Source organism: Trematomus bernacchii, unplaced genomic scaffold, assembly GCF_902827165.1.
Source record: "Trematomus bernacchii unplaced genomic scaffold, fTreBer1.1, whole genome shotgun sequence".
Lineage (NCBI taxonomy): Eukaryota > Metazoa > Chordata > Actinopteri > Perciformes > Nototheniidae > Trematomus > Trematomus bernacchii.
In genome coordinates, this window is record NW_022988050.1 from 1,334,766 (window position 1) to 1,353,814 (window position 19,049).

General features: G+C 43.0%; 1 protein-coding gene across 1 annotated transcript; it reads right to left on the minus strand.

The window, feature by feature from the left end:
* Positions 1-9,793: 9,793 nt before the first annotated feature.
* On the minus strand, positions 9,794-17,814 carry aqp8a.1 (aquaporin 8a, tandem duplicate 1). The gene is made up of 5 exons (XM_034119875.1): positions 17,517-17,814; positions 16,685-16,811; positions 15,754-15,965; positions 12,256-12,390; positions 9,794-10,111 (listed from the first exon to the last, which is right to left on the minus strand). Exons 1-5 carry the CDS (start codon positions 17,774-17,776, stop codon positions 10,069-10,071), a joined length of 777 nt encoding a protein of 258 aa, XP_033975766.1. The 5' UTR covers positions 17,777-17,814; the 3' UTR covers positions 9,794-10,068.
* Positions 17,815-19,049: the final 1,235 nt, after the last annotated feature.

A 19,049-nucleotide genomic window follows, 5' to 3' on the forward strand; every position in this document is an offset into this window, starting at 1 on the left:
TGTGTGTAATGTGGTGATTGACATTATTCACCCACGGATCTATGGGTTGGGGGTATTGTTCTGCACGGACATTTTAGTTAACCGGACTTACTGTTGATGTGAAATCCGAAGAAAAAAATACGTTATACACCATAACGGTGCACAGCTGATATAAAAGGACTTGTCGTTTTTAAAGATATTACTGATTTTCTTTGAATATAAGAATGTAAATACTGAGTTGAGAGAATAGTCAGGGGATTTGGGTGATGGGAGACACATCTATGGATTCAGAATTTCAATAGCTTACTGTTAAATGACGGATATACCTTTCTGTCTGTGATGTTTTACAAATCAGATATTATAAGTAAAACATGTGAAATAATATAGCAATATCCTGTACAATTATGTGAAAACATGAATAAAACTACACATCTTCAGATGTTATACATACACAAGTGTCCTACATTAATAATACAAAGTTATTATGGCTGTGTGTACCTTGTGTGCACCGCCTAGTGGTTAAAGCACGTTATTGAATTAGTTGTGTATATGATATGTCAATGAACCTTAGAAAATCTTGAAATCTTGAAAGGGATATGCAAAATAGCCATTATATACAGTCTTTAATTAACTATTAGTAGAGAATAACGAGTAATGAATATACTTTATAGGGATCTGCAGATAAATGTTTAGTCTTCTCAAGCAGCAACTATCAAATATCTCTCCTGATTGTTGGCACTTGACAATCACCTTTCCCTGAATTTTACTCAGGTGTAACTAAAGCCTGATTTAAGGGTTGTTTATATTTCACATCATTAATCAGAATCTGCAAAGTAACTAAAATAAATGTAGTGGAGTAAAAATACCAGGTTAACCTCTGAATTGTAGTGGAGTAGAATTGCTGTTTTGTTTAGTAATGGATATTTTGACAAGGTTTTGACAAGACCTGGTGTAACAATAATCAAAAAGGACATTAAAAGAGCTCCAGATGTCAATGATCTAAACAAAACAGCACACCTGAAATGTATATTTAAATACTTTATTAAGGGCAGTGAATTTGTTTTTTCTGTATGTTTTTCAAATCAGTGTTATACAGTAAGTGTCACGATCTTATGAAGGACCCAAATGCAGCACTCGAGAAACCAAGGAGTATTGGTAATGTACTTTATTGGTAATACTACCAGAGCAGAGGAATACCAGCAGAACAGTATCAGCCGGATGATGTGCAGGCCGACGAACCAGAGGACAGCGGGCAGAAGGTGAGTCAGGGCCGGGCAGAGGGTCAGGGAGCAGGCGAGGCGGTCAACGTAGGTACAGGCAGGGTCAGACAGCAGGCAAGGCAGGATAGTCCAGGGACAGGCAGGATCAGGGAACAGGCAGAGCAGGCAGGTCAGGGACAGGCAGGGTCGGAACCGGGTGGGCAATCTGGTGACAAACGCGTGAAAGACTAGCATGAAGACAAAGTACGATCTGGCAATGGGTGTGTGTCTGGTGAGGGTTTAAATACTGGCAGTAAAGCTAATGGGTGCAGAAGAGAAAGAGAGTGAGCAAAACGTGGGTGTGGTTAACAGGTGAGACAGGTGAATGGAAAACTACTGGTGAATGATGGAGCAGAACTGTGACAGAACCCCCCCCCTTAATGGACGGCTCCTGACGTCCCTAAACACTAATCTACAGAGGAGGGTGGGAGGTGGGGTTAGTACTCATCTGAAAAAGTTCTTTCGGCCTCCTTCTCCTGCCCCCTGTGGGAATCGGCGTCCTCATCAGAAGCAGGCCCCTCACTGTCCTCCTCGGAAGAGCTGACAGTATGTGGAGAGACTCTCCTAGTGTCTCTGCCCGTCGATGTGATGGCCTTAGAAGGTTGCTCGGGATTGCGCTGATGGAACTCTCTGATGAGCCGGGGGTCCAACACATGACGAGCTGGAACCCAAGACCTCTCCTCAGGGCCGTAACCCTCCCAGTCTACCAGGTACTGGACTCCTCTCCCTCTGCGACGGGAACGAAGCAGTCGATGGAAAGTGTACGTAGGTCCGCCGTCAATCATCCGGGGGGGTGGTGGAGGAGGGACCGCAGGAACCAGTGCACTCTCTCGGACAGGTTTGATCCTGGAAACATGAAAGGTGGGATGGACCCGCAGAGTCCGAGGCAGTCTTAGCCTTACTGCTGCGGGATTGATTATCCTTATAATCTCAAATGGTCCAATGAACCTCGGTGCAAGCTTTTTTCGACTCCACCCGTAAAGGAATATCCTGGGTGGACAGCCATACCTTTTGGCCCACCTGGTAGACGGGTGCCTTGGAACGTCGGCGGTTGGCAGAGGAGGCGTACCGGTTGGCCCGAACGAACAAGAGTTATCCGGGCTTGATTCCAGGTCTGGCGACAGCGACGAATGAAAGCCTGAACGGACGGACAGGTAACCTCCCTCTCCAGGGCCGGAAACAGAGGGGGTTGGAACCCGTATGCACACTGAAATGGGGACAGCTTGGTGGCCGAACTGATCAAAGTGTTGTGGGCGTACTCGACCCAGAGCAGTTGTTTAGCCCAGGCCGCTGGGTGCTTGGAGACTATACAACGTAAAGCCGTCTCCATCTCCTGGTTCTTCCTTTCGGTCTGACCGTTGGACTGAGGATGGAAACCGGAAGACAGACTGACCGTGGCCCCAATGAGCGTGCAGAATTCCCTCCAGAACACCGAGGTAAATTGGGGACCACGATCGGAAACCACATCGGTAGGTAAGCCCATGGAGCCGGAACACATGGAGCAGGACCAGCTCCACCGTCTCTTTAGCTGAGGGGAGCTTGGGTATCGGCACAAAATGAGCCATCTTACTGAACCGGTCTACCACCGTCAAAATGGCAGTGTGCCCGTTGGACGGTGGCAGACCAGTAACAAAGTCCAGAGAAATGTGGGACCCAGGGGCGATGAGGGATAGGCAGAGGTTGTAGGAGACCAGCAGGAGCTTGGTGAGAAGACTTGTGTTGATTGCACACAGGGCAGGCATTAACAAATTCCCTGGTGTCCTCCTTAAGTGTTGCCCACCAGAACCTTTGCTGGACTACCTCCCGGGTACGTTGGATACCAGGATGGCAGGTGAGTCTGGAGTTGTGGGCCCACTGGATAACATCAGACCTCAACATCTGCGGAACGAACAGGCGGTTCGGAGGACAGGCACTGGGTCCCGGCTGGTCATCCAGGGCGGCCTTGACCCTCTCCTCCACTTCCCAGGTAAGGGCGGGCGACGAGCTGAGGAGTCGGAAGGATGGTGGTCTGAGCCTCTGGGAATGTTACCTCCCTCCCCAAACTGACGAGACAGAGCGTCAGCCTTAATGTTCCGAGAACCAGGGCGGTAGGAGAGGGAGAAATTGAACCGAGTGAAAAATAGGGCCCATCTAGCCTGTCGGGAATTCAGTCTGCGGGCCGACCGGATGTATTCCAAATTCTTGTGGTCGGTCCACACCAGGAAAGGTTGACTGGTCCCCTCGAGCCAGTGACGCCACTCCTCCAGAGCCAACTTCACTGCTAGCAGCTCCCGGTTTCCAACATCATAGTTTCTTTCCGCTGGTGTCAAACGCCTCGAAAAGAAAGCACAGGGATGGAGTTTTTGGCTGTCTGTTGCTCGCTGAGACAGGATGGCCCCCACCCCCATATCAGAAGCATCCACCTCCAAAACAAATTGTCTTTCAGGATCGGGTACTCGGAGGATGGGGGCGGAGGTAAACCTGGCCTTAAGGTTCTGGAACGCCTCCTCAGCCGAGGAGGACCACTGGAACATAACCTTAGAGGAGGTCAGGGCTGTGAGTGGAACGGCCAAGGTGCTGTATCCACGAATGAACCTCCGGTAGAAGTTGGCGAACCCGAGGAACTGTTGTAGCCGCTTCCGGGAGTCTGGAACCGGCCAGGAAGTGACTGCATCGACCTTGGAGGGATCCATCTCAATGCTCCCCTGTCCCACGATGTATCCCAGAAAAGAGACAGAGGATGTGTGAAACTCACACTTCTCCGTTTTAACAAACAGTGAGTTCTCCAGCAACCTCTTGAGAACCGCCTGGACGTGGTGCACGTGTTCCTTCAGAGTCTTGGAAAATATCAGGATGTCATCCAAGTAAATAAATACGTGTCGGTCCAACATGTCACGGAGCACGTCATTTACCAACGCCTGGAATACTGCAGGGGCGTTGGTAAGTCCAAAAGGCATCACCAGATACTCGTAGTGCCCCGAGGCAGTGTTGAAGGCGGTCTTCCACTCATCCCCCTCGCGAATACGTACCAAGTGGTACGCGTTACGCAAGTCCAGCTTGGTGAATATGGTTGCTCCCTGCAGCAACTCGAATGCAGAGGAGATAAGAGGCAGTGGGTATCGATTTTTTACAGTAATGTCATTAAGACCCCGAAAGTCGATACAGGGCCTTAGGGTCTTGTCCTTCTTCTCCACAAAGAAGAACCCCGCTCCAGCGGGTGATGAGGAAGGGCGAATAATCCCAGCCGCCAGAGAGTTATTGATGTACGTCTCCATGGAAACTCTTTCCGGAGCAGACAGGGAGTACAATCGACCCCTGGGAGGGCTGGTACCGGGATGTAGGTCGATGGCACAGTCGTAAGGCCGGTGTGTGGTGGTAGGGAAGTAGCCCTCGTCTTGCTGAATACTTCCTTAAAGTCCAGATATTCCGGTGGAACCCCTGTAACATCCGGAACTTGGCTGGGGTTCACCGAACGCTGAGGCGCGGCAGCCTGTTTCAGACAGATCTGATGACAAGAGGGGCTCCACCCCAAAATGGCTCCCGTCTCCCAGTCAATGTTAGGGTTGTGGCGGCGGAGCCATGGGTAACCCAGGATAAGCGGGATATGTGGAGACCGGAGAACATGAAACTGAATAGTTTCGTGATGGTTCCCGGACAGGAGCATGTGAACAGGTACAGTCTGATGAGTCACTGTCCCCAGCAGGTGACCGTCTAAGGCGCTGGCTGGAACTGGGCGAGATAAGGGAACCCGGTCTATTCCCAACTGCAGCATAAGCTCTTCGTCCATAATACTCGCGTCCGAACCAGAGTCAATAAAAACTGCAAGAGCCTGAGAGCTATCCGGTAATAGCAACCTGGCGTGGCTCAATGGTCTCTGAGCGGGAACAAATCCAGGGGTTTGGCTCACCAGTATGTTCCCCATTACTGCTGAGCCTTGCCTTTTACCGGGCAGCGAGAAACAAAATGGCCGGCCCGGCCGCAGTAGAGACATAGGTTACCTCGTCTGCGATGTTCACGTTCCTCCAAGGTGAGGCTGGTGCGACCCACCTGCATGGGCTCATCACCCCCTGGTTGCGGCTCTGGAGTGAGGGGAGGAGTCCCAGTCGAACCCGGATGTCGGGGCGCCCATGCATGTTGAACTCCCTCCGATCGTCGCTCCCGTCTCCGTGTCTGGATGCGCCGATCCATGCGGGAAGTCAGCTCAATCAGCCCATCCAGTGAGTTGGGCAGATCAAAAGACACCAGCTCATCTTTAATGTAAGCCGCCAAGCCACGCAGATAGGCGTCACACTGGGCTTCAGAATTCCAGTTGCTGAGGCGGCCCTTGGTGCGAAACCCAATAGCATAATCCACCACAGATCCATTACCCTGGCTCAGGCTCAGTAATCCTCCTGCAGCGTCTGGACCCACAGACACGGGTCCAAACACCTTGCGCAGCTCCGCGGAAAAAAGCGGGGAAAGAAGAGCAGGCGGGTGTCTGCCGCTCCCATTCAGCTGTGCCCCACAGTCGGGCTTTCCCAGTCAGATGATTGACCGTGAACGCCACACGAGCTGCTTCAGAAGCGAAAGTGTGTGGCTGCAGCGCGAACAGGATAGAACAGTTAGTAAGAAACGGGCTGCAGCCCTCCGGTTCCCCGGCGTAACGCTCCGGAGTTCCCACCCGAGGCTCTGGGGTAAATCCCATCGGAGAGAGAATGCAGAAGCGGGTGCCGGCGGCATGGGAAGAGGCGCTGGAGCAGCCCCTACTGCCGCCGCTAGCTGCTGCACAGTAGCCGTTAGCTGCTGTAGCTGCGCAGCTAAATAGGTTAGAGTCTGGTCGTGTGTAGAGTTAGCATGATGAGCCTCGGTGGCCAGGGAGGCTATCGAGGCTCCCTGCCTCTGGAGAGCGTCCTCAACTCTCTCGAAACGGTCTTTAGGTGAAGAGGAGTGCGCTGGGTCCATGTTCTGGCCAGATCGTTCTGTCACGATCTTATGAAGGACCCAAATGCAGCACTCGAGAAACCAAGGAGTATTGGTAATGTACTTTATTGGTAATACTACCAGAGCAGAGGAATACCAGCAGAACAGTATCAGCCGGATGATGTGCAGGCCGACGAACCAGAGGACAGCGGGCAGAAGGTGAGTCAGGGCCGGGCAGAGGGTCAGGGAGCAGGCGAGGCGGTCAACGTAGGTACAGGCAGGGTCAGACAGCAGGCAAGGCAGGATAGTCCAGGGACAGGCAGGATCAGGGAACAGGCAGAGCAGGCAGGTCAGGGACAGGCAGGGTCGGAACCGGGTGGGCAATCTGGTGACAAACGCGTGAAAGACTAGCATGAAGACAAAGTACGATCTGGCAATGGGTGTGTGTCTGGTGAGGGTTTAAATACTGGCAGTAAAGCTAATGGGTGCAGAAGAGAAAGAGAGTGAGCAAAAACGTGGGTGTGGTTAACAGGTGAGACAGGTGAATGGAAAACTACTGGTGAATGATGGAGCAGAACTGTGACAGTAAGTGTCATAGACAGTGTTACATTGCTATTATTATCCTTAAAATATATATAAAACAAAACCACTAATGATCTTTTTTTTTGGGTGTTTTACAGTTAATACTGTTTCTGCTATTGATGGTTTCATTTTTGTGAAAAATAATAAAATAATACAATTCAATAACGTGCTTTAACCACTAGATGTGCCTTTCTATCAGCTGTGCACCGTTATGGTGTAAATACAGCCTATCTACCAATTGGATCAAATATAAAAGTCAGCCGAATTAGTATTGATACTGCAAGGAGACGTATTGTGTGAAAAGAAATGTAAGATGTTGTTTAATTGCTGATATATTTATGATCCACGTCACGTTTTCAGTTTTGGCGGCAGTGCTTCCTGTTTGTCCAGAAGTCTTCTCATCAGGGCTCTATAAATACAGAACTACGGCAGATATGTCATATTTAATGCAGCCGAACCGTGTATTACAATGCCGTTATGTGATGACCTCCAAACAGAAAAGTAAGCAAACTCGGAATAAAGTATTATTTTATTTAAAAAAATGTTTTCGGATTTCACATCAACAGTAAGTCCGGTTCACTAAAATGTCCGTGCGGAACAATAACCCCAACCCATAGATCCGTGGGTGAATAATGTCAATCACCACATTACACACATCCCTTCACATTTACATTTTAATTTACATTAAAGTATTTCGTGAGGCCTTCTAAAATGTTTTAAAATATAATTAGGGTTGTAGTTGAAGAGTTTGTAAATTGCGTTGCCTGGCAACGCAATCGCACAACGTCACGTCCGTTAATTCCACATCCACACCAGTCTATGATCCACACACATGGATTAACATCGATTTAATACATTAATGTAGCCTTTGTTTCTGCTAAAAGAGGTGTCGACCAGCTAGGGCAACAAGAAAATCGGCGAAATCAAGTGTGACGATTAAAAAATAAATTAAAAACATCTCATTTTGACAATAAAAACCGACCAATAGGCGCGGTAGACCATTTGCTCGGCACTTCCGGGTATTTCTCCACTGGTTGGGCCATGTTAACAATACCGTGTAACTGTCACGTTTGAAGGGACGAAACCGTGACATATTCACGTCTCCCAGCATGGTAGATCGTCACATGTTCACGTCTTGCCGTGATACTGGGTTGCTTAGAAGACGTGGTACTTTTGATAGTTAAGTATATTTCTGCTGTTAAAGCTTATGTGCTTTTACTTATCTAGGCTTTTAAATGCATGACTTCTACGTACAACGGAGTGTAATTGGTATGTTACTTTTAATTAAGTTAAATATCCAAATACTTTTTCCACCAGTGACACCAAAAAAGGGTAAATAATTGGTCAAAATAGTGTTAAACATCCTGCAGGCCTGTAGTGTAGTGCCTGTTATGTTATGTTAGTTTGTCCTTTAAAGGTGGGGTAGGTAATTTTGGAGAAACCAGCTAGAGTGCGCTAGAATTTGAAAATACACAACCGGAAAAAATCTGCCACTTCCTTACAGAGCCTTATAAGAGATAGCTAAGATAAGATAACTTTAACAAGATGCCTGTGTGCTTAGTACCAGATTGTAATCATACCAGCAATGGGTCTTGCTCGTTCTTTCGCTTCCCGTCTGATGAAAGGACCAGGAGTGGCTGGATCAAGTTAGCTACCTAGCGAGTAGCATGCACGTTAGTTAGCATTACAGCCTTAGCCTTGTCATTTGTATTCGCCTTAACATGAAGTAACATTAACGGACCGTCCACACAGCAGCGTTAAAAAAATCTTGGAGGTGGGCGTATCTGAAGCTTGGGGATTTTTTGCGAGCAAGGCACCAACAACCAATCACATGAATCTCCCGCCCCCGACATACGAAGCAAAAGAGTTTGAAGTAAACTGGATATAAACTCCCCAAACAGGCGAAAACATACCACTGTCTCTGCCACCTCCCTCCATGCCTGGCTCCTCCGGTTTATATCCCGGTAGGTAAATAGGGACTGGTCATAAAGCACCGGGTGATTCCCTACCGCTAATTTCTCCTCCATTTTTTGGAATATGAGGAAATGAACTGCGGTATGTCACTCCCAGCTTACACGCCGTTTGATTGGCTAGAGCTTGAACTGTCAGATTTGCGTACACAGGATTTGATTGGCTGACGCTTCCACCTCAGCCTCAAAAGTTGAACATTGTTCAACTTTGAATCCTGAAAATCCTGAAAATCTCCGCTCGCCTGCCCACAATGCAGTTCGGCGAAAAGTGAGGGAAAGTGACGTCACCCCATTCAAAGTGAATGGGCAGAAGCGTTTCAAGATTTTTTTAACGCTGCTGTGTGGACGGTCCGTAAAGGTGGGGTAGGTCATTTTGGAGAAACCAGCTCGAGTGCGCTAGAATTTGAAAATACACAACCGGAAAAAATCTGCCACTTCCTTACAGAGCCCCTCCTCCAACACACACGAACGCGCACATGACCAATGAGGGCACGAGATAAGTTTGTGCACAGATGGAAGGCTGACAGGCAGGTAGGCCATCCAGTTATTTTATTACGGCTTCCACAGATGACATTTTTTAATGGATTTTTTGTCAAAGCACTTAAGATATTCATTGCTATCGGGATGTTAAGAGCATTCCATGGAATATAACAAAAAGTGTATCTCGAGCCGGTTTCTCAAACTTACCTACCCCACCTTTAATGTACATACTCATATGTTTGTGTTTATTGCTTTTTCATGCTTTTTTTAATGAAACCTTTGCCGTTTCTATATGTGATTGTTACATCCCTGCACCTACAAATAGATACAAGGGTGTGCATGGTATGCAAAATGTAAATGATACATCTTTATCATAAGTTTTGAAATGTATTGATTTTTAAAAGCTTTTTATTCTAATGTGATTCAGTTGATCTGAGGGCACCAGTTAATGATTATAATCTAGATTTATTACAGTCTACTGTCCTTGTAGGCCTACTGTATTTTCAGTAATCACGCATGGTTTTCCATGGAGGACTCTGACCCAAACCTGAGTCCAGAAGACTGTTAATAGGTAACAGAAAGTGTGATCATTCGTATGAAATTGTATGGAGTTTATTATCAAATATCCCGGGACGTTTTCCAGTTTTCATCGCGCCTGTGAAGTCTGAGTGAGGACAAGCTATCGGATCACAATCACATCATCAAACACTTTATTGAATCTTGAAATACAAAGATGTCTTTCAGTCAGAGCCAACCGTTATGGCCGGTTCAAGGACGAATATATTTGCACACATTTTACTGACAAATTTAAATATATTACAAATCAAATTATTAATTGTGTGTGAAAGTCCAAGTTTAAATAAGATGTTAATAAGGTTGGCCAGAATGTCCTTTGTCTTCCTCTTCAATAAATTACACTTTTACTTCAACCAAACTCGGGTCACCTGGTCACCAAGCAGCAACCTGCAAAAGAGTGATACAAGCAATTATTGGTCATTCACAACAACACTGAGAATTATTTACTATTTTGTTATGAACATGGATCATTTACTGAATGGCCGATCTGGCAGAGAAGAAAGGCCATAAAAAAACACACCAAACCACTATAAGATGCAAAATGACTATAACAAAATGCAAAACAACTCCACAGAGACTTACACAAAGGTACAATATGATTACCAATGGCAAAAATTCCCACAAAATGATCATGAAAGGACTGCAAATGTCCACAGAAGGAAGCAAAACTACTACATAATCATGCAAAAACAACCAAAAAGACACACACAACTAAAGAAACAGGATGTGAAGTGTGTCTATGGGGGCTTTCCCACTACCTATTCCCCCTTGTGGCCCTCTTGCTCGGACCACATCTACAAACGTGGCCTTCATTTTGATCTCAACTACAAAACTACAAAAATGTGTGACGGCATCTTGCTTGATTGCAAAGACAATGAGGTGACAACATCTGTGCAGTGACAATTAGGCAGAAAGCCAAAATATAAAAAACTCAGAAATTATTGAAAAAATACCCACAAAATGACTTAAAACAACCACAAAATGATACGAGTTGCCAACAAAGAGACTTTAAATGCCCTTAAACTGAAGCAAATCAACAAACAAAAAAAAGAAAAGAGGTTACCAGTGCCATAAATTATCCCCTTTTTACCCACGACCTTCATTTTGATCTCTACTACCTGCAGAAATGTGTGACTGCACGGTTGCAAGTTATCCGGCGGACATCATTTGTGCAAATACAGAAAGGCAATAATATAATAATATAAAAAAGTGTCTACAAAGATACTAACATAACCACAAAATGACTGCAATTGTTGCACCAATTTCAGTCTTCAGTCTAGTGTCTTTTACAGTACATGTCTGTGCCCATCGTCTCATCATCCGTCCAGGGTTAAAATGCATATTTAAAAGTTAGTTAAAGCTTGACTACATTTTAAAGGTGAGTAGGTTTAGAAGGTCAGACTGTAGTAAAGCTCTGTGGATCTACAGGAGGCCCGTTTTTGTCTCTGTGTTAGGTGAGACTGAAGTCCAGTGGAAAAGGAGGGATGGTGCTACTGTTATAAACTCCTTACTAAGTGTATTATGTAATCGAATTCAACAATGGGGCTGTCAGGTTTAATCCAGCCTCTTATCTATATACTCCTGTCTATCTGAACAAGATACTATGACCTTTCAGCATCACGTGAAGCATATACATGGAACATAAGACGTCACTATTTATATTTAACTCAACAAAAATGGTGTAATTTGCATTTCACATTAACCTGAATGGATATAGTGTGAGAAAATACCCCCCACTGTCAAACACATGTGAAATACTGCTTGATTTTAAACTATAATTATTAAAGGTGCCACATTGAGTTGTGCCCTTGTTGGCACATTGCTACACTTGTTTTAAATGCGAGTGGATCACTGGAAAAGCAGGATGTTAACCAATGTGCCGCCAAAATGTCACACTCTCATGTACAAACATAGCTCTGTAGCCCCTCTAGTGGCCAAAAACTCCACAGGACACCTTTAAGTAAAATATATTAAGACCCTGTTGAATAGTAACAATATCAAACTACTGTACCAGACGGATATCATGTACTGTTTCTTTACTTAAACCTCCTGTAAGGGAAGCATCATAGTTAGTTTGTAACGTAAATGTCCGATATAAAAATGGATTATGGGGAGGATAGATATGTCAAACAAACTCGGGAAGTTTACCAAGAAGCATTTCATGTTTATGTGAAACCAGAAGTCAATATTGACCTATTTTAATGTCGTTTAGTTGGGTAATATACCTACTAAACGCACGTACGTTAGTTATATAACAAACAAACATTGTCATTTTAAACAACACTATGTCTTTTAACCAGACAGTTTTTTTATGCAGGTGCTTGCCCAGGTCTCATTTGGCTGGACATTTTTGGGTGAACATAGATTAACGATGGGCACAGACATGTAAAAGACACCAAGACTGAAAATGGTACAACAATTGCAGTCATCTTGTTGTTATTTAAGTGTTTTTTTGTGGGCAATTTGAGTATCTTTGTAGTCACTTTTTAATCAAACAAACAGTTGCAGTAGTATTTGTTGGCTATACAAACCTGACTAAGACGACGGTGATCAGCGCTCCACATAAGGGTCCTGCCCAGAAGATCCAGTGAAAGCCCCACTGGCCTGCAACCGCTGCAGGACCGAAGGCTCGGACCGGGTTCATGCAGGCTCCAGACAGCTGGCCACTGAAACAACAGACAATATAGCTCAACAGTATGCTTAAAGGTCCCCTATTATACTGTTTTTCATCAATATATTATAGGTCTCAGATATGTACAAAACATGTCTCTGAAGTGTTTGGCTCCAAACACCAAACAGATCATTGCAGCATTACCCATAATCCCCTCTGTTTCAGCCCTGTTTCCAAAGTGCTGATTCTCTGTCTGTTACTTTAGATGAAAATAAGGAGCCCCTCCCCACGCCCCTCTGAGAGAGATTTGGTTACAAAGAACACAATGGTGCTCTAGGAGGAGATTCAGGGGATAAGGTGGGGGGGGGGGGGGGTTACCTTGGTTGGTGATTGGCTAATGGTTACACAAGACAAAACATCGTTATGACATCATAAAGTGGTCAACATCAGCTCATTTTCAGACAGGTTTTCATATAAATGGATCAGGACAAAAAGAGAGAGAATCTTTTTTCCTGAAACTTTCAGAGTCTCTTTCCACATGTTGATGTAGAAGAGACATGAAGAAGAGGGGACACATGTTGATGAAGAAGAGACATGAAGAAGAGGGGACACATGTTGATGTAGAAGAGACATGAAGAAGAGGGGACACATGTTGATGTAGAAGAGACATGAAGAAGAGGGGACACATGTTGATGTAGAAGAGACATGAAGAAGAGGGGACACATGTTGATGAAGAAGAGACATGAAGAAGAGGGGACACATGTTGATGTAGAAGAGACATGAAGAAGAGGGGACACATGTTGATGTAGAAGAGACATGAAGAAGAGGGGACACATGTTGATGTAGAAGAGACATGAACAAGAGGGGACACATGTTGATGTAGAAGAGACATGAAGAAGAGGGGACACATGTTGATGTAGAAGAGACATGAAGAAGAGGGGACACATGTTGATGTAGAAGAGACATGAAGAAGAGGGGACACATGTTGATGTAGAAGAGACATGAAGAAGAGGGGACACATGTTGATGAAGAAGAGACATGAAGAAGAGGGGACACATGTTGATGTAGAAGAGACATGAAGAAGAGGGGACACATGTTGATGTAGAAGAGACATGAAGAAGAGGGGACACATGTTAATGTAGAAGAGACATGAAGAAGAGGGGACACATGTTGATGTAGAAGAGACATGAAGAAGAGGGGACACATGTTGATGTAGAAGAGACATGAAGAAGAGGGGACACATGTTGATGTAGAAGAGACATGAAGAAGAGGGGACACATGTTGATGTAGAAGAGACATGAAGAAGAGGGGACACATGTTGATGTAGAAGAGACATGAAGAAGAGGGGACACATGTTGATGTAGAAGAGACATGAAGAAGAGGATTTGGCATAATAGGTGACCTTTAACATTTAGAAGTATCAGTGGCAACTCAAATACAAAAATAATGCAATGTGGTTTAATAGAGTTCTTCACAGAGTTTAGCTGCAGAATAAAAATATTTACCACCCGTTTCCCTGGAGAGTTTGTGTTAGGATTGGATTAACCCTCTATGGCATGACTTTTTATTTTGGGAGGAAAAAAATGTTTCACCATGTGTTTTCGGAGCTTAGGGGTCCCTGATATTATATCAATTATAAAATGTGACCCCCCCACACCCCTCAACCAGGGTGCTATCAGGGTATTGAAACACCAAGGATTTCTACAATTCAGAAGAAATAGAAAAAACAACTCTATATGAATTCAAAAGGTTTTCTGTGTGTGTGTGTGTGTGTGTATATGTGTGTGTGTGTTTGTCTGTCTGTGTGTGTATGTGCGTGTGTCTGTGTGTGTGTGTGTGTCTGTGCATGTCTGTGTGTGTCTGTGTATGTGCGTGTGTGTGTGTGTCTGTGTGTATATGTCTTTGTGTATGTGTGTGTGTGTGTGTGTGTGTGTGTGTGTGTGTGTGTGTGTGTGTGTGTGTGTGTGTGTGTGTGTGTGTGTGTGTGTGTGTGTGTGTGTGTGTGTGTGTGTGTGTGTGTGTGTGTGTGTGTGTGTCTATGTGTCTATGTGTCTATGTGTGTGTGTCTATGTGTGTGTGTCTGTGTGCCTAACCCTATCTTGACCTTCACTGTCCTCACTGTCAGACGGAATAGCCCTAACAGCCTGATCGTGTCCCTTCTGCCCATAACATGTGTTGGTGTCCATTTCCTGTAAATATCAGTCGATGGTAAAGTAAAAACATTGACTAGGTTTATCATTTTACAGCTGAGCACACTTGCATGATGTTGCCTGGAAAAAAGTGGTCCAAGTGGCACAGTGTTGGCCTGAGGCAACGAACAAAAGCACATAGTTTTAGCTAATTAATAAATACATAATAAGTCTTTAAACAATCAAATATACTTCTTTACGTATTCATGCACATGAATGTATTTTTTATTTTAAGTTGTGTGCATTTCTAACATGTTAAAAAGTGAAATGTATCTTACCAAGTGGTGGCCCTGAGTCCCCTGCAGCTTTGCTTGCAGAAAGGACTGGCTGCTCCACCCCCAGACAAAATGCCACACCCATATAATTCCCTCATTTTATTGGACACCAGCATGTCAGGTGACATTGTGTATATTTAAAAAAAATAAAAATATTTCGAGGGCCAGTGTGAGGTCAAAAAAAGTGGTTTGCTGCCTGAGGGCAACAGCATGCCATAGAGGGTTAAATATTAAACAGACCTTTCAAGGTAATAAAAAGAGTCAATAACGAACCTTGGCTTCCCTTTTATAACTGATAATAATAATAAATACATGTTTACGGCTGCAGGTGACTTTAAGGACACGGTATTCATGCCTTCTGTATATTATTTATAAGGGGGAGTTTATGTTCGGTATTTTAAATAACAGATATGTTTTTTAATGCTGATTCAAATATTTCTAGACGTTTTTAAATGTATGGTTAGGCCGACTGAAGGCAGGTCTATTATTACTCCACCAGAATCTCATCATGGTAGATTGGAGCATTTAGGAAGAATAAAGATATATATTAAACATGGATATTATTTAAGATTAAAATGTTAAATGTATGAGTTTGTTGAGGTTGATCCAACCAAGTAAAGGAATGTGATTCGATGAACAAAAAGACCACTATTTTTCAAGTTCTTTTCATTTTATTATGTGACTTTAATCGTGAAAATCCAAGTTTTTTTCTTGTACATGGTCTTAAATTTACTGCATCAATCTCAGCAGATGTCTTGGAAATGTACAAATGTAATCTTGGAAATTTGAGCGTTTTTTCCTCCATAATTAAACTTGCAGAAAATCTAACTGGACAGCTAATTAAATGTATTTTTGTCTGTCATGGCCTCAGCATTCAACATACAGTAATTCCCCCTTTCCTCTGGTTGTGATCTGTGGATAGATAATGTTGTGCAGGATTGTGGATGATCTTACCCCGCTAATATGTTTGCGCTCACAGTGAGGCCGATGCAGAACGCAGCCACTGGGGAGCTGGTCTTCTTGTTGACGGCCCCCATGCAGACCGCCAACGTGAGGAACAACGTCATTATCACCTCGGCCAGAGTGATTTTACCCAGATCTGCGGTCGGGCCCACGAGAAAGGATCCTCCGAAGGAAGCATTATAAATGTTATCAGGAAATACGCCCTGAAAGAAGAACAAATTCATATATAATATCCCTGCATGATACAATTATCCATCATACAATTGAATGAAGAGAATAGTTTTCATCTATTTTTCCCTTTTGTTTTTATTCTAAGCTATTAAGGATAGCACAAAATCAAGACCAGGATTAAAGGATGCTAAGGATATCAGTTGTTTCGTGTGTTTTTTTTGTCATAAAATGCCATAATTATCATTATAAGATACATCAAAACGTTTAGCTTAGTAAGTCAAAATTGGAAGATTTTAAGTAAAAAATGTAACTTATTTCGTCAAAATTATGATATTTTAGGACGAAATCTTGAAATACTAGGTCAATATTTTGAGATTTGATTACATACTTTCACGTTACTTAGTTAAAATCATGAGAAACTATTAATTCATCTAATATTTTAATACATTGTGAACCTACTTTGTCCTAATTGAGATACTACGTCAAAAATCTGACTTACTGGTTAAAAATTATGCAATATAAAATCATATAATTATTTTAAAATATAATCTTAAGAGATATTACGTCAATAATGCAATTTAATAAGTTAAAATGACGGAATACTTGCTTATTATCTTGGATATTTTACTAAATATGTTAAATGCTTTTGACTGCAGTAGGTAAGTCAACTTTGTTGCTTACCTTGAGTATTTCTATTTTCATTACAACAAACTTTTTTTGGGCAGAATTGGGCTTCCATAGTGTTCCTCACCCTGGTTAAAGCCGCCCCCAGTAGGCCTCCTAACATCTGGGCGAGGATGTACGGCAGCAGCAGGGCGAGCTTCATCCCTCCACACAGGTACACACTCACAGACACCGCAGGGTTAAAGTGCCCGCCGCTGCAAAAACACAATAAACGTTACTCTGTTATCTCTGGAATAACGTTATGAACTGATAACAATGACCCTTATCTAGCACACAAAGGCAATTCAAGGTCATTTTTTAAATCAAAATTATACTTATGAATAATAATCTATCTATTTATAGAAATGTGTCAGTGTGTGACAAATCATAAAAATCGTAAGTAATCTACTTAATATTATCTGTGGACTACATGTTAAGGCAAATTATCTTTAAATCAGTTAATTGAGATGAAAAATAATGACCCTTATCTATCAGTTGTATAACAGCTTGTAATAACAGCTGCAGGGTTTATTTGTACACAACTTTGTCAGTGAGTGACAGATAACCAACTTTATAAAACGTATTATTTACTGACATTTTAAAGCAAATTAACCATCATGTTAATTAAAGTTGACATTTAAAAGACAATAAATAATCAGTCTGCTGAGAAACCAACACAAAAATGTAACTTAATGAGTTAAAATGACCAGATATTAAGTGAAAAATCGCACTTACTGGTTCAACAATTTGCAATATTAAGTAACTTTTTTGTCATCATCCTTACTTTGTCAATATGTGACAGAAAATCATAAAAAAGGTATTATTATCTCAAATCAATAAGTCAATTTATGTTGTCTCTACACAAGATTTTTTAAAGACAATAAATGATCAGTCCGCTTTAGAAAACACAATATCTTTACCTAATTTTCCCAAACAGCATGATGAGCACAGCCAGTGCCAGACCATGAGCCATCGCAGGCTGCAGGACCCCGAATTGACCAATGTTCCCCATCACAGACGCACACCCCACAAACACAAACAGGGTCGTCCCGTACAGCTCGGCCAGGCACGGCTGCACATACTGCTCGAACATACTCGTCCTCTTGGTTTCCCTTTCAGCTGCAGGTTCCACCATCTCAGTTATTGTGAAAATCTCAGCCTTGTTTTCTGTGCCCGACATACTGAATACAAATGATGTCTTTACCTGTCCTGTGTCACTCACAGCTCACACTCTCTGATGATGGACACTTATAAGCCATTCTGAGGATGATTCATAAAAGACCTACGCACATCCCCATTTTTTCCCCTTCTGATGCCCCACCTTCCTGCAATTGTTTATAATCCCAAGAGCAATCAGGAGAAGCTCATAAAATGATGTATATATGTTTTTGAGAGATAAGGATGAGGGGTGTCAGCACAAAAGCAGCATGTTAAGTTTAAGGGGTACCACATATTTTAGTTCTCTATCAGTACAATCATTTTAATACATAAGGATTGTGTTGTTTTTTATGTTAAACCTATAAAAAACAGATTTTTGTTGCCACTTTTAGGGCAGTGGGAAAAAGCTATAAACTCATAATCAGTTATCACCTTCAAGATGATATGACCAGACTACTAGCTAAGGTTATTCTGAGTTTATACTAGGGTATAAATAGCAATACCTCAGATATCTGATTATAATAAATACTGATCCTATTAACTGATCATCATTTTATTTTTCCTTTATGAATTAGAATTGTAATCTATTCTCTGATTAGTTGTTTTTTATTTAAAATATTATAGTTTTACCGATATTTCATTTCTTGTGTGCCGTTTAACAATACAATAAAATAAAAACAAGTATACAGTATACAAATACTGTGTTACAAAAAGTTAAATAACCCCACAAAAGTATCAGGATAACAGAACTAAAAAGCAAAAGTTCTAATTAGGCAGAAAGTCACATTTCTTAATCATAATTGATGCATTAAAGTGTTCATTTCTTTAATCTTGGTGGCACTAATGTTAAGTACTGCTGTTTAGCTTAAAGTGGACCTATCATGCTATATTTGAATAATATAGTGTAGGACCATACCTATATAAGGCATATTTATACTTTTTTTTTTTCAAAATACCAAACAGATCATGCATTTTAGCCATGCCTCATTTTGCTCAATTTGACATTTTTTTGCTCTGTTTTTGCAAGGGCTGATTCAGTGAGAACAGCACCACTTACAGGCCTGGCATATGTACTACAGCGTCTCCAGCGCTTTCGAACGGCAATGGCCGTGGCTGTCTCCTCCTGATTGGTGGAGTTGGCCCAATAGCTGTAGCGCCACTGTCCTGACGTCAGGACAGTGTTCAAATCTGGATCAGTTTTTATCAGATCCGTTGCAGCCCCTTTTTTAGAGATTTGGGTATGGAGGAAAATAGAGAGGGTTGTGTTTTCTGACACTTGGTGAGTTCCCTGGAAC

What these genes read in the sequence shown, in the direction of transcription:
- aqp8a.1 (XM_034119875.1), bottom strand. Translation starts at nt 17,776, where the DNA reads ATGTCGGGCACAGAAAACAAGGCTGAGATTTTCACAATAACTGAGATG. An exon ending in AGCGCAAACATATTAGCGGG is followed by an intron (nt 12,391 to 15,753) that starts GTAAGATCATCC and finishes CTGTTGTTTCAG; the next exon opens with TGGCCAGCTGTCTGGAGCCT. An exon ending in ATCACCGTCGTCTTAGTCAG is followed by an intron (nt 10,112 to 12,255) that starts GTTTGTATAGCC and finishes ACTCTTTTGCAG; the next exon opens with GTTGCTGCTTGGTGACCAGG.